Raw genomic sequence first — 16,767 nt, 5'->3', positions numbered from 1 at the left:
GGTAGGTTTTTTTTGTAGCTTGCTTTGCCGATGCGGTACGTTGTCTGTTTTCATTTATGGAAAATCCAGCTTCCTACTGTCGTGTAAGCTTTAAAAATATTGATTGCAGTTGTATTGTTTATTGATTGCTTTCTTTCATCATTCCTTCAGGTCTCCATATCGGGAGTTATTGTGCTCACACAAGCCATCATATTAAGACTCGGGTTGTGGTTAGTACAGATTGCACAGGGGCTGGTATGCTTTCGCAAGCTAAAATTTATCAGCCTGAATGTTCGGCGCGCATTGCCTTATACAACGAAAGGAGTAATTGTACTTTCGCAAGTCAATATCTCGCTAGCCAGCATTTATATGGGCTTGAACGGATTGATGAAGGCAACACTTTTAAGTGAGACATATTGTTAGGGATTGTCAGAAACATTTAGAAACTGAAAAAGACTGTATTGCGCTTGCATTGTACTTGCATTTTACTTACATTGTACTTGCATTGTTAGAAATACAGTTGAACAGTGTTTGTGGATACCCTGTTGTTGCTTTTTCAAGATCAAAAGTTAGTATGTGAATCTCGGTTGAACAATACCAGTGAAGTATCAGCTTTATAATGCAAAGGATGCCTTACCACGTTTTAAGGTTCATTTGTGGAGCACATAGCACCAATTACGGACAACGATGTCGTATTGTGGAAAATTTGTTATAATTCTCGGAGCCAAGACATAAATTCTAATGGGCAGAAATTGAAACAAATTGTTACACAATATAAAATGTGGAATGAATTGATGCTTTGGTTGACACAAATGATGTGCTACAATGTGTACATTCCATTACTTATAAGGTAAACGAATGATGTGTAGGAAAATCTAAACCCTACAATTTTTGATGTCATTGATTCGATCGTCATTTTCCGTGAATTAGAGCATGCATGAAATGGACACACACCCCAACTAACTTAAACGCTCTAAATGTAAACACTATCTAAAATCACTTGCGAGTGGCTTCCAAAATAACTAGTTTGCCTTTGAATAGTGTTTTTAAAGAGGAAATCCAATAGGAAACTGAGCAATTTCAACTTCTAGTGGACAAAAACCTTGTACCAGAATAATTACTCGGCCTTAATCTGAAGGAAACACCCGAGGTATAAATTCGACTCCATTTTTTTTTTTGCGTCCAGTCACAAAACGCAGTTCAACTACAGCGCATGCATGAAATGTATGCGCATGCGTAGAATGAACCCTAGAGAGCGTGGTTTAAAGTAACGGCCGCCTTCGTGGAAAGTTCCTCACTTGATGAAGAGAGCAAAGAAATTTGATGGCTATTGGAGCGTTTTGGAATGGGCCAGTCTGCGAACTTTACAAAAGATCAGTTTACAAGCGATCCTTTACGAGTGAACCTTCTATCGAGAAATATCAAACGAAACCAGCTATATCAAACGAGCTATCTCATATTATGTTTACATATAAACACAACCGTGTATTTAGACATGATCGAGAACCCAGTAGAATACCAGAAGCTACTCTGAAACGTCTCAGAAGAAAGGGCAGGAGACTGAAGGAGTTTGTTTATGAGCATATTCGTCTAAGCGTACTGAAGTCCTCTTGGCTACGTCGTCATGTGAAGGTTAGAAGAGTTACAAAGAATGTTTGTAAGCTTCATACGAAGAGGGTAAGATTAAATAAAGTTGCACAACATGAGAAGAAGTATTTGTTGAATTGTTCTGTGAGGGTATATCAAAGGATAATTAAATTGAAGTATGGAGCAAGTCGGTATTTATCAATGTTTTCTTGTAATAGACCCATGTGTCTTTATAAAAGTCAGACACACGTATCAAACTATTGTAAATTTCAACTGAGTTCAGATATAGAGAAAAACCCTGGTCCTACTCCAATGTACATTGACCCTAGCAAAACAATAACGGCACCATATAGCCAAGCTAATGAGTTGGTATTTTGACAAAGTTCAGGACAACAATGTGTTGCAATGAGTTTATGCTCTTTGATTTACAATAACAAACAAGGCATCAATTCTGCTAATGATCTGGTGTCAATAATGAATATTGGAAATCAGTTGTATTCAAGTTTGTCTCAGTTAACCAGACAATCATTTTTAATGCAGACCGAATTACCCGCACTTTTAAATGTGTTTGAGACTGACTATCAAGGCAACAAAGTGTACACTTGATCTATCTGCTACCATTGAAGTTTTAAAGGACAAGCAAGATTCACTGACATTAAAAATGATCGATAAACTTCTTAAAGAACTGATAAACGAAGATGTTCTTCATTTTGATGAGAATGCTCTAGCCGAGAAATTACTCTTCATTGACAACTTTGCAGTCGAATATGACGACAATTTCACAGTACTGTCTGTCATCCTACAAAAGAACAAGATTGAATGAAGAGACAAATCACCGCCAACATGAACATTTCCCTTGGCGACAATGATAATATATACCAGTATAGGTGTACTTTTGTTTTACGTGGGTTACATTCTGTAACTGCAAAAATGTTAATCAAAATATAAACAAGAACAGATCATCCAAGAAACTGAACAAAGAACATTGAACCTCATGTTATAACTTGTGAATTGTTCCTCCATTAGACTTATTTGTTGTTGTTTCCGGTCAATACACAGGAAAACAACACAGCATTGATACCAAATATTGAGACATTTCCATCGTTTTGTTACAGTTTTGTTATACGTAATTTCCAAAATTTATGCTCTCTAGCTATATAATGTTGCAGTGGTTTCAGGGATTTTGTATTAAAAACAATAATTATGAACTATTGAACAGTACTATTGCTTTAATCTACTGATTCCTGACAACTCCCCTTGGGTCAACATTTAGCAACAAACTATGACTCAACACCAATAATAGATAAAAAATTGCCTCAGAGTTCTCCGCAAGCTCCAGTGACCGGCGAAATTCGCCATCTAGTCATCCCTGGCGCACCAGCTACTTATAGTAAATAAATTGTGAAAATTTTTTATTTGTAACAATGTGAGCCTATCCGTCAATAAAATTAAGCATAAGAACAATATGTCAAATTTTCTCAACAAATACGTAGCGATTAAAAAATACAACTCTTATAGCAGTAAGATAAAAGAAATCTGAAATCATTCAGGCTGTGAGAATTGCCGCCAAAAACATGACATGGGCACTGAGCCGTGACAGCAGCACTGAAATATTTGACAGCAGGGGTTAAGTTAAAGCTCAGTTTTTCCTCTGAAAATGAAGCGAAAAACCCAGAAATCGCTGTTCAGTACCAGTGATAAATTGAAAAGAAACTAGAGATGGCACAAACGAAGGTCATAAGTTGTCTTCTTTCAAAAATATAATTAAAATTAGTTCTTTTATCTCCAGTGAATGTACACATAATTTAATTAGATCTTTAAACACAACGACATGCAACCCAGTGCTTGGCCTGCACATGGAGGATTCTCAAGAACAAATAACTGCAAAGATTTCTTTCAACAAAAGAAACAAACTTTGCAAGATCTTACACAATCTTTAAACTCAGCAGCAGTAAGATGTAAGCTTATCGCAGTAGGATGTAAGCTTATCAAGCAGGGAAGTATGAATAAATACATGCACTATTTCAAGGCTTCATTATAAAGCGAAACATTTGCAAAATATGTCAAGTTTAAGTTAAGTTTGATTGTATTATTTTTATCACTTTTGAAATCATGAACGAAAAATTCAAGCTACTGCAAAGGTTCAAAACGTTGAGGATGGTACGCACGCTTAATCAGAAAAAATTCTGAGCTTAAATCTGCGGGAAACTTCACCAAGTATTACAGGCTTGCACTTGCAATGGTTACCAATCACAAGCTTCATCACGTTCAATGAATTCCACTCCTAGCACTGTGTTAAAGCCATTCAAAACTTGTCTTTTAACAAAATAAATGTAAAACCTCAATCTAGTACCTTCAATGCCAGCAAAACTCTTCTCTCGTTTGGCTTTCTCATCTGTTTTTACACGCATGATTGACCACAAAATGAGAACGTTTTTGACGTTTTTGATACTTCTTTCAAATTTGATACAGATGACGATGATTAACCTGTTCAGCTAACACGATACATTACATGTACGTTTTTCTCGGTGAAATTGCTTTTCTTTAACAAAAGAACAAAACCATGATTGCTTAAAATACACTGAAATGCACTTTTTAGAACCCCAATTTCAAAATTTTCCCGGGGAGGCTCCCGGACCCCCCAATAAAAGGTTGCGGTCGCCCTCCCCCCTCCACGTGGCTCCAATTAAACCACTCCACATCTTTTTATTGGAATTGTCAGCCGCCTACTCGAAGTTATTCTCCCCCTACTTCAAATTTTCAGAACAACCCTGTTGCCTTCTCCTTGCCATTTAAGGCAAATATATTACCTACTCAGGGTTTGTAAAAGCCTTGAAAGTCCTTGAAGATGCTTGAATTTAAAAATAAAAAAATTCAAGGCCTTGAAAGTACTTGAATTTGAGGACTAGGGGTTGATTTTAGCAATGCTTTACCTTAAGCAATTTTCAAGTTGAAAATTACAGTACTTTCATGGAAAAGCTGAGAAATAATATTAAATCATTACAAAATTGCTTATGCCAACCATTCCAAAAGTGGTCCTTCAATTTTCTAAAACTTGGCCTTCAAAGTAATTGAAAAGTCCTTGAATTTCAACCTTTGGCATTTGTAGGAACCTACTCCTATATGGTAATGTATCATTTTGATTGTTTTCTAGTACCATAACAACATTCATTACACTCAGCAGACAAAAGCACAAAAGTAGAATTATTCATGACTAGCAATAACAAAATTGCGTGACAACAGTGACAATCACAATGTAGCAGTCCCCTAAAGATAACTCCAGATGTGCAATATTGAAAGCCCAAGTTCACGCAGCCAGGCGTCTTGTTTCAAGTATATTACAGTCCTTCTCTAAAGGCTAAACATATAAATATTTGCCTGAAATAACACCAAAAACAATTTCTCATGGAAAGTCGAGGAAATAAATTTCAAAGTCCAGAGAAATTGTGCAAACACAGGGAAAATTTCATCATCAGTTTCACTTCACCAGTACTTTCAAGTATTTCATACGAACTTCAACATTTGTTTTCGACATTTCGTGTTGTTAGAAATGATTTCTTTCGAGGAGATATTTAAAACAGTCGCACAGAAGTTTGCAATACAATGTAAATAATATGAAGGTGAATTAATCAACATGACACGAGCGTGGGACAAAGAAAAATTCTGAGTCCCCGAAAGGAATCGAACCCATGACCTCCCAAACACCGGGCGGGTGCTCTATCCACTGAGCTATGAGAACTCATGGAGAGCAAGGTCATTTAACTGAGTTCATATATGATAGGTGTCCGGGTGTATATGATTGGTGACCAAGCTTAAAATTCACCATCTTTATTAACTTATCACTACTCACGATGAATTCGATAGGGTTGATCCTAGCAGTATGCAGGACACCTATCATATATGAACTCAGTTAAATGACCTTGCTCTCCTGAGTTCTCATAGCTCAGTGGATAGAGCGCCCGCCCGGTGTTCAGGAGGTCATGGGTTCGATTCCTTTCGGGGACTCAGAATTTTTCTTTGTCCCACGCTTGTGTCATGTTGATTAATTCACCTTCACATTTCATTACCGAGCTTAAAATTCACCATCTTTATTAACTTATCAATGTAAATAATGTTGGTACAAAGTTTTTGTCCACTAGTTACTCGAACTTCTGGTGGATTCCCTCTTAATAGTGTTAACAAGGCTAAGTGCTTTAATAAGGTCAACAAGGGTCAATTCATGCCTCTCAGGTTCGTGCTTTTAGCTAATAGTGGGGAAGCAGGAAATGCAACAGTGATAGGAACTCAACTATATTTCACTTTGGTTCAACGGCGTTACAAACATGGCAGTCATGTTGAGCGATTCTTTGAGCGGGAACGAAAAACTTGTTTAGTACTGTCCCGAGTAGTGGCATAAGCAATGACGAGACCAAATACAGTAACAACTGCTGACCGGAAATCACTCGAAATTAACAAATAACAGATTAAATGAATAGAAATGAAATAAACGTTCAAAGTCACTATTTAAACTATTTCACATCCTCCGGGGGCATGCAAATGTCCTTAGCTCAGTCTGCAATTCTTCCCATAGCCCATCGTGCTGAATCTCTTTGTGGTCTTCTCACAGGAGTTGGAGTTTCTACTGTGGTTGCTTCGTATTCTGTGGGATACTGTATTTCCTTTGCTTGAACTGCTAGAGGATGCAATCTTGTTATAGGGCGGTTTGTTCCATTGGCAGTACGTAAATTGACAGAACGTACAAGTCCATCGCAACCTCTGTTAATGGATGTGACAAGTGCTAGTTTCCAGTTTACTCTCAGGTTGTCATTGTGGATTAGAACTACATCGCCAACCTTCACAGATTCCATGTTGATTCCTGAACCTTTGTGGCACTCTCGGAGGGAGGTGAGGTACTCGTGACGCCAACATTGCCAAAAGTGTTGAATCAGTAAGGTGACGCATTTTGCCTTCCTCAGGAAATCTATGTTTGCTTGCTAGGTGGGATCACTCACTTCATCCCTCTCTAATAGTGGATGTGGTAGTGACATGATTCGTCGGCCATAAAGTAGATGCGCGGGGCTTAATGCTTCTCATCCTTAATGTCCAAGGAAACATAGGTCAGGGGGCGATTATTAAGAATTACCTCCACTTCAACAACAATTGTTTGAAGAGTGCACAGGTTGACTGCAGCTCTGCCGAGTACCTTCTCAATGCTGGATTTGGTAAGACCGATGAGGTGTTCCCAAAACCTGCCGTACCAAGGCGCCTTCTTTGGGATGAATAGCCATTCAATACCTTCCCTAGCGAGTGTTTCCTTGAGCGCATGAGATTGAAACAGATCCTTTAGGTCACTGTTCGCTGATACAAATGTTGAGGCATTGTCCGATATTAGTTTCCTTGGAAGAGATTTGCGACTTGCAAATCTGCGAAAGGCGAGTAAGAAGGCTTCAACAGTCAAGTCTTCAACAACTTCAAGATGAATAGCCCTGGTTGTTGCACAAGTAAACAGACATAATTATGTAGACCTTTGTTTCAATTCCAGCATTTCGAACATACAGAGCTCCGGTGTAGTCCACTCCTGTGACCTCAAAGGGTTGTGTTTGTTGCATTCTTGACTTGGGAAGGGGGGGTGGGTCTGGTGCATTGTAGGCTGTTCCCGAAACCCTTCTGCAGGTTACGCATTTGTCAATTAAAGTTTTGACATGTTGTCAGCCAGAAGGAACCCAGTAACGTTGACACAGGGCGGTGAGTGTTGAGTTGACACCTGCATGAAGCTGCTTGACATGGGTGGAGTGAATTACTAGATCTGTGAAGTGGTCTTTGCTTGGTACAGCAGAGGAAATTTGGCATTGCCACTTAAAGGTGCGTTGTGTATTCTGCCGCCACAACGTAGAAGACCACCGTCATCAAGGAAAAGGCGAAGTTGACGCACCAAAGTTGTACGGTGTCATGACTTTGAGGGGAGGCTGTCAACTTCAGCATGAAAGACAACAGATTGACAAGTCTTCACCCATTCCGTCATGGCTTGATCATATTCCATAGCTGTAACTGGACCTTGTTGGCTGACTTTCTTCTGGAGAAGCTGTACAAATCTGAAAACATAGGCTGTAATGCGTAGAAGCCTTAGCAAACTGCTGAAATCTGATGGATTGATCAGGCAATGAGGGCCTTGTTGTTGAACTGGAACTGTGCTGTTTGCAGAGGGCCCATCAGTAGAGGTTTCAGGGGCTGATAAGTGGAGAACCTCTGTTGTAGGCCACGAGGGCCACTGGGATCTGTTTTGCAACCAGGTGGGACCATGTTTCCACAGTGAAGAATTCTTCAGTTGATGTGCTGTTATCCCTCTTGTGAGAAGATTGGAGGGGTTTTCAGTTGTAGGGCAGTACTTCCAGTTGGGAATAGATGTCAGCTTCTTTACTTCTTGGATGCGAGTGTTGATGAACGGCTTCAGCAACTTGGTGCTTTTGAGCCAATGAAGAACAATTTGGCTGTCAGACCACAATGTGACTCTTGTAACTTGCACTTGTTCTTGAAGATATAAAGCTAAACATGCAGCTGTTAGAGCTGCCATAAGTTCCAGCTCTGGAAGGGTGAGTTTCTTCTTTGTTGGAGCAACACGCAACTTCACCATGGCTAGCGACGACTGGTTTTCACGTACAGTACAACCCAAAAATAATGCATGCGCAAGAACTTCTTTTTGCGTCCGTAAGCCAGCAACTTCTTGCGGCTTGTGGGTCGCTTGCACTTGGATTCTGCAAGACACAAGAACTTCTTTGCGGTTAGAAGTTAAAACCGCAAGAACTTCTTTGCGGTTGGATTTTCAACCTGCAAGAACTTCTTTGCGCTAACATCTTAGCACGCGAAAATCCGTATCAAGACAATACCATCTTGGCGACGGGTTCTAAAAAACACAACTAACAAACATAAGTAAAAATCAGAACTAGCGCCAGCACTTACCGTAAGAAGTATTAAAACGACAAATTCTTAACTCTTGACAATTTAAACTCTAAAGTTCAGTTCAGACAATGAACTTTTCATGAGCCTAACTTAATTCGAATCTGGACTGATCCCCGCCGAACGGCCAAAGAAAAAGTAATGAACGGATGTGTGTTTGATAAAACTTTGAATTCATTGATCGGTGTGAGCTGCTGTTAACATGTTCTACAAAGCTGTCTTTCAATCCATCAAAACGTAGACAAATATAACAGAAGAAGTTGATTCTCAGCCATACCGACTAACAAACAAATCATCGACCTTACTATGTATACAGCTACCATTACACAAGAGATCTTGGGAAGTTTGATGTGACTGATATTATAAGTACTAAAGTGTAAGCCATATAAAGTCCATACGCTGTTGAAGTCTTCCTTGGAGAGAGTTTTCGTTCGCGAATGAATCAGTCGGTAGATTTTATCACTGACAGTGGGAAGATTTTGGTCACATGCTAAGCAACCTGTGAATCGAGAGTGTCTCAAAATAACTTTACAGATTATAGAGATAAGGCCTTGGGCTTTTTGTTGGATTATAATTATTTTCATTAGTTTAGTAACAGTACATTTTTTGTCGGTTGGTTCTGAATTAGATGCTGGGTTCACTTTGTTTTGTTTTTCGGCAACATGGAGGAAATTTTACTGTTTACAATAATATTATTACAATGTGTTCCAGAGTCCCCAACCCGCGGTGTGATAGTGGTGCAAAATGAGCTTATTTTAAATGGCTTTTTTGTCCGGAACAAAGGTAAAAAAACACTTATTTACTGGGAAGTAGCTTCCAAGTGTAACCCAAATTTTGAAACAAGCACGCTTCTCAGACGGCAAAAACAAGAACAGGACTACATGCATGCATGACAAAAGCGTGACTTTTCACGCATCAGTAATGTTTGAAGACTTTATGCAAATTCAAGGCGTCACAACATGATTGTTATCAGTGCATGCTGTCTTAAAAGATTTTGTTCAATGGGATTCTCTTCAAAATGAGAGGAATGCATAAGGCAAACTCATGAGATTCACTGTTCAGAAGATCATTTATGTGCTTATCACAACCATAGTTATACCGGTAATGTTTTACCACATTGCAAACAGGGTAGAATTTACGAAGTACGCTTCCATAGACAACTTTCAAGTTTCCTTGATTACTGTTTGTTTAGAAACACAAAATATATTTTCTGCAAGAGCTTTTCGCCTGTAATACTAACTCTACAAAAAGTTCTTAAAGAAATTTTACAACATCGTAGTGCACACGCAGTCTTTGTGGTTCAGTGTGCGATTTGAACGAAAGTTGTCTTTGCTCACATATCCGCAAGAAGACAACAACACTTCTGAATGATAATGAATTTTGCATTCAGAAGCAAAAAGCGTTGAAATCCAGACTGACTGCATCATAGTTCAATGTTTGTATGTTTGGAGACGTTTTGTGATTGTCGCATAATCTGCCAGCAGAATGTTCAAGTGATCAAAGGGCTTTTTTCCCGTAGGTGTCATGAACACACGAGTACGTAATAAGCGAGTGCGTTCGATATTATTTTCAAAGTATAAGCAAACATAAATCCAGATCTGGTCTCAGCTGTTGGAAATATATCTCTTCCCACTGCAGTGACTTATCTTATGGATAACATTGTGAGCAAATGCTGAGCATTTCGACCACCAACATGGCACTTATAAAAGAACAGACTGTTTGACCTGCAACAACTTCTTGCAGCTTCTTGCGGTTAGAGTTTTCAACTTCTTGTGTTTCGAATGTTCTTGCGGGTAAACCGCAAAAACACAACATTTTTACTTCTTGCGGCGGTTTGCGTGTTCTTGCGGCGCAAGAACTTCTTGCGCCACTTATGCGTGCATTATTTTTGGGCTGTACTGTACTAAGTAAGCGGCAGCTCCATAGGCCTTTTGGTTTGCATCAGCAAAAATATGTAGTTCTGTACCACTGCTATCGACAGAGACATCAGAAGTGAAGTAGCAATGCGGGAACTCAAGTTTGGTTGCATCTCCTATCTCCTTTGCTACAGTACACCATTTTTGATCAAGAGAAGGTGGAAGGGGGTCGTCCCAGTCAATCCCTTCCTTCCACAGTTCTTGTATTAGAATCTTAGCAGCAACGGTGAGTGGTTGAAGTAAGCCGAGTGGATCAAAGACCTTTGCTGTTTCTTGTAAGACCTCTCTCTTGGTGACAACGGAGTGGTAGAGGTTGCTTGTTTGCATGAGAATCGTAGTGTCTGAAGTTATGTTCCAAAGCATGCCAAGCACCTTCTTAGTTGGGCTGGTGTCAACAACTTGATCCTTGGCTGCAAGACGTTGAACACCAGGACTGTTTGAACCTCATGACCTGACATTGAAGCCCACTGGTGACATCTTGTTCCTGGCATCTTGGTTATAGTTGACTGCTGAACCATCATCACTTGTTCCTGAGGTGAGGTCGTCCACATACAGATTCCTAAGCATATCCATGCTGACTTGGTCTGTAGACTGCGTGAGGTGCTTGTTGAGGGTGACGTTTAAGATGAAGGGGGAACTTGTGGCACCAAGCATAACAGACTTGAATCGGTACACGATGAGTTCACTCTCCGGGTCATCTGTATTAGATAGCCAGTAGAATCGCGTGGCATCTCGATTGGCTTGGTCTAGGTTTACATGTAAAAATGTCTTTTCAATGTCTGTAGTTATGACATACTTGTGGAGACGGAAGCGTAGAAATATGCCAGTAAGGTCATTGAGAAGCAGAGGGCCTGGCTGTAAGCAATCATTCAAGCTGGGTTGTTCACCTCGTTTGAAGCTGCAGTCGTACACAATGCGTAGGGGAGTTGTGGTAGAGTCCTTGAGGACAGCATGATGAGGTATGTAATGACACACTCTGTTGGCCATATCTGGATTGTTCACCCTTTCAATAAAGCCTCGAGACTGTTGTTCTTGGATGATGTCATTGTACATGCGTAGTTTCTCAGGATCTGCAGTCAGTTTTCTGATCATGGAGCGGGTTCTGTGCTTAGTGATTTCTGCATTTGATGGTAGAAGGGGATGTTCTGGTCGCCATGGTAACTTTGCACTGTACCGGCCATCCTCCAACATGATAGATGAGTCTTGATAATACTTCGGAAAGGCATCTGGCGTTTCTTCTGAGGAGTTTGGCTGAACACCAACTGATTCAATCCACCAGAAACATTCCAAATCAAATTGTTCTTGATGATGCTCAGTCACAACATTTAAAATAGAAGTGTTCAGGTTTTCTGAATGGTTACTGTTGGACAGGGGGCCCGAGAGGAGGTACCCTATCTTTGATTTGGCTGCGTGGGACCTGGACCCTTGGTAACTTTGCTTTCCACAATGTCCCAATAATGATCAGCACTGATTAGAATATCAACTGTGAAAGGTGAATCCTCAACTTTAATTTGTGCTAATGACAGCCCCTTTAGATGTAGCAAGTCCCTTACATTGGGACCAGTGTAAGTAGTGAGCGGTGCAACTATCGTTGGCACAATGATCACGTAAATGGAAATGGTCTCCTCTTGAGCGGTTTTGAGATAAATGGTAGCAGTGTCAATGCGTTTAACAGATGATGTGTTCCCACCAAAAGTTGACAGAGATATTGTCTCTTGCATTTCTGGTTTCAGATCAAGTTTGGTCACTACATCTGATGTAATGAAGGAGCATTGAGAGCCTTCATCGAATAGAATGTGCACACTGATGTGGTTGTTGTGACTTCCAACAGAAGCAACAGCTGTTTTCAGCAGAACGGGCATGTGTCTGTCAGAATCACCAATGTGGTAGGTCGAGACTGAAGGTGCTACAGTCTTGTCTGTGGTGGGTGCACCTGAAATCTTGTTTGTGGTTGCTGGTTTAGTGGATGACACTGGAGGTGGTTCTACATTTTGACAAAGACTGGTGTGATGCTTTCGGTGGCATACCTTGCATCGGTTCCGTGACTTGCATTTAGATACTGAATGGTGATTAAGACAGTTAAAGCATGCCCTTGCATCACTTACAATGGAGTACCTCTTTCCCTTATCTGTCACAACATTGTAATCATTTGGGCTATGTTAGCCCTTACAGAAAAGGCATGTTTGCTTGGTGGGGTGCTAATCAGTGAGAGGAGGGAGAACGGGTGTATATGGCTTTGAAGTAGTGAAAAATGCAGCAGTAGCAGCAGTTGTTGAGTTGCTACTGAGTTCATAATCACTAGAATTGTTCTGACCTGCTTCTAAGGTTTCAGTTTCATTCAAGATTGCTTTGCACAAATTATCAAGTTGCCACTCCTTGTTTCCATTTTGTCTTGCTAGATTCCTCTTAATCCCATTAGGTAATTTCTTCTGAATGATGGGGACAAGAATATCTTCATATGTTTCTGTTTTTCTTCCCTGGTGATTCAAGTCCCCTGATGTGTGTCTCAACTGAGTTGTAGAAAAGCCTCAAACTAGTTAAATGGTCAGTGGGTGATGGAAGGATGAGCAACGCCTCCATGTGTGCATTGATGATCTTGTGGGGTTGAGCGAATCTCTTTTTCAATAACTGGATACTCTTAGCATAATTGGCACTGGTTAATGGCAACCTGGCAATGACTCTATCAGCTCCATCGCGTAACTGTGCTCTCAAATAATTGAACTTTTGGACATCACTGATTGAAGAGTTATTGTGTACTGCAGACCGGAAAGTGTCCCAAAACGATTGCCATTCAAGCAGGTTCCCATTCAACGATGGCAATACAAGTTTAGGTAAACGACTAGTTTGGAATGTACTCATCAGCGGCGGTGTAATCGGAGGATTCTCTGCTGAGGCGGCTGTGTTACCTTGCAAATCGCTACCTGACGTTCCAGTCGACAGGGGTGAATTGAACTGTTGATTTTCTTGTTCTGTTTGCGACATAGATGGAATGGGTTGTTGATTTTCTTGTCCCCCTTGCGGCAAACTTGACGGAGTACTGATATTCTCAGGACTGTGAGACAACACGTGTTGACCGAGGTTCCCTTTGGCGAGTTCAATTAAATTGTCGGTGGCGCAAACTTTCTCCATGATAAGGCTGTCTAGTTCCTCTGCATTGAGTATTTCTGCTCTGAGTTCCTCAGGAGTTTCCAGTAAAACTGCTATCTTATCGTTAAGTTCCTTTAGGGTTTGTCTCTTTTGTTTCAGCTGGTCAACGAGTGACTTGAGTAGAGCAATCTCATTGTGGGTAATTGTGCCTTTTGCAGTCTCATCGATTTTGTGTCTTAACTTGGTTAAATATGCCTTGTGTGCTCTTCTAGAGGCCAGCAGTTTCGATAATTCTTCCATCCTGGTCCCAGCACCAAAAATGTGTGGAAGCAGGAAATACAACAGCGATAGGAACTCAACTATATTTCACTTTGGTTCAACAACGTTACAAACATGGCGGTCATGTTGAGAGAGTTTTTGAGCGGGAACGAAAAACGTGTTTAGTACTGTCCCGAGTAGTGATGTAAGCAATGACAAGACTAAATAAGTAACGACCGCTGACCGGAAATCACTCGAAATTAACAAATAACAGATTAAATGAATAGAAACGAAATAAACGTTCAAAGTCACTATTTAAACTATTTCACACTAATCTGGTTTTCTTTACAAGATCGTATCAACTTCAGTGCATCAAAAGGAGGAAAACTATAAGAGACAGCTAACAACGTCAACAACATCTCACTCAAAACCCTTCCGTGACAAGCAAAAAACAAAACTACTGTCAAATCTGTATTAAGCAGACCCCATATTAAGCGGACACCCTCTATTAGGCGGACAGAAATTCAAGTCCCATTTTTCTTTTCCCACATTCACTGTAAAAAATACCTGTATTCAACGGACACCTCTATTAAGTGGACGCGGACACCTTAAACTTGACTTTTATGGTCATTTCTATTGTTAGAAACCTGAATAAAACAGACAGTGCAAAAAGAATGCATGATTTTTTGTCCACGTTTTAATAGATTGCCAACAAACTGAGCTGTCACAGACATGCAATATTTTGTTATTCAGTTTTGTTTTTACAGAATGTTTGGTCTTGTTTGATTTTGTGAACCTTCCCATGATTCGATCAATATAGATACTGTCACTGTATACTTAAATCTCTTTACCTCATATACTTATCATTGTTTATGGAAATGCGGTATTTCAGAGTTATCAATGGTTCACCAGAATGCTATTTGTCCCTTTCAAGGTCTTTAATACTGACCAATATTGATATGACCCTTTTAAGACGAATTCTGAGGGAACCCGTTTTCAGTGGACACCCTGTATTAAGTGGACACAAGCAAGGGTCCCGAGGGTGTCCGCCTAATACAGGTTTTCTCCTGCCAACGCCTTCTGCAAATTTAATCAGTGAATATCCCCTCTCTCTTATCTCACGCTCTCATGGGTAAAACAGGTAATAAGCATTGTGGCTTCGCCCTTCCCTTCACAACTTCTCCTAATCTATAGCGCATTAATATTTACTACATGTTATTTTTAGAACTACTCGCATAAAATCAATACCCAGGGATTTTATGTAGCATGATATTTTATTTCGCATATAATAAACCAAAGACCTTCGTTGATGTAAAAAAATCTCCCTTCTTCTAAAGGTCTTTCACAACTGAACATATTTCTCGTCAAAAAAGGCACAACACTGCGACAACAGCACAGAGTGACGTAATAGCGGTGCTAACAGACTTGTGTAAGCAGCCGCTGACTACCTATTGTCTAATCACACTGAAAAATATAGCCTGCATTCTGCATTGCAGGCGTAGGTAGGGGTTGGGTGGCAAAAAAGCGTGAGGAAGAAAAGAAAGGAACAGCACCCTGTCCCGATAAAGAAGCCCGTTTCCAATAAGCTTCCCAGTTTAATTTCCTCAACCCGTAAAATTCAAAAAGGCAAAAATCCTAATGAGACCTACTTTGTATGAGTACCAGGTGAAGCTAAAATAATAAGTTAATAACCCAGCTTCACCTGGTACTCATACAAAGTAGGTCTCATTAGGACTCTTGTTGACAGGGCCTACAAGATCAACAACACTTGGTTGGGGTTACATGAGGATATAACCAAGCTTACTGAAATTCTCAAAAAGAACCTTTTCCCTTCCCATCTAATTGAAAAAGTGGTTAACCGTTACATCACTGGGACCCAAAGCAATCATTGTCCCAGGGGCTACCCCCTTACCACCTTGCCCACGTTTTACTTTAAGCTGCCGTACATAGGCCATTTTTCTGTCATCACTCAGAAGAAGATTCGACACTTAATCAAGCGCTATTGTAATGATTTAGACATCAAATTAGTTTTTTCTTCCTTTAAGATAGGTAACCTTTTTGGTGTGAAAGACCCTATCCCCTGCGGGCTTCGTTCACGTGTGGTTTATAAGTTTACATGTGCGGGCTGTAATGCCTGTTATGTCGGCAAAACCTCCCAACATTTCTCCACACGCGTACGTGAGCACTTAGCTGTTTACAGGGCCTCTCACATCTTCAAACATCTTCAGAATTCTGAACGTTGTCGCTCATTGTGTTCAATAGACTGCTTTCACTACTAGCTTTCAACTCAAGATAAAGGAGGCTATCCATATTCAAAAAGAACTACCTTGCCTCAATCAGCAATTACACCCTGTAAATCTAAAATTATCCTTTTAATTTACACCTTTTCACGTTCTGTTGTTACTATTTGTCTTAATAAGCATTTTTGTCTACTTATTATTCAACTTGCTTTGTAATCACTCATTCCACTGAAGATGACAGAAGTTCAGTCGAAACATGTCTTTTAAACTTAAAAAATTGATTGTTTTCCTTAAAATCTTTGTGTTCGTTAAGATATAAAATAAACAAAGGACAATTCTCTCAGATTTCGATAAATGCTACCATCAAAGCATTTAAATTCACCAAAATCCAACGCTGAGGTCACAAAATAGGGAAGCCTACGGCAACTGAATGGAAGAAGTCAAGGGGGTCTTCTATTCAATACTACGAAAAGCTCCAATGCAAAAGCGAGCTCAAATGGCCTGCTCACATGTTCCACATGTGTCTTATCACATGTAGTCACATTTCTTAGTATTAAATGGTACCAGTTTACTGGCCGTGACGTGCCCCTGCAAAAATCAAGCGGGGTGGCCATTTTGGTGTCCTTGCAAGAATGTGGAGTTTTTCTGCATTTATACAATAATTAAATGAATGGGCGTGCTCTGATTGGTCAATCAGCTATGGTTTATTGTGACAGTAAACTCATGGAAATTGCGTGTGTCTTCTGAATTATTATATAAAAGCAATA

The 16,767-nt window shown here is 40.0% G+C and overlaps 1 protein-coding gene across 5 annotated transcripts in view; it reads left to right on the top strand.

Annotated features, from left to right (window-relative positions):
• Nucleotides 1-16,767, top strand: part of LOC110066520 (putative serine protease K12H4.7) — a 149,629-nt gene that overhangs the window by 118,206 nt on the left and 14,656 nt on the right. The window contains exon 9 of one of the 5 annotated variants that reach the window (XM_020773745.2): nucleotides 151-8,221. The exons of the other annotated variants lie outside the window; for them this stretch is intronic. Within the exon in view, the coding sequence (XP_020629404.1) occupies nucleotides 151-389 (239 nt within the window). The 3' untranslated portion in view covers nucleotides 390-8,221. Of the gene's footprint in view, nucleotides 1-150; nucleotides 8,222-16,767 lie in introns of those variants that run through there. 5 annotated transcript variants of the gene reach the window in all.

This window comes from Orbicella faveolata, unplaced genomic scaffold, assembly GCF_042242905.1.
Source record: "Orbicella faveolata isolate gen_17 unplaced genomic scaffold, um_ofav_v1 contig_25, whole genome shotgun sequence".
Taxonomy (NCBI): domain Eukaryota; kingdom Metazoa; phylum Cnidaria; class Anthozoa; order Scleractinia; family Merulinidae; genus Orbicella; species Orbicella faveolata.
Note: the sequence above shows the minus strand (reverse complement) of the source record. Positions and strands in the feature narration are given on the sequence as shown.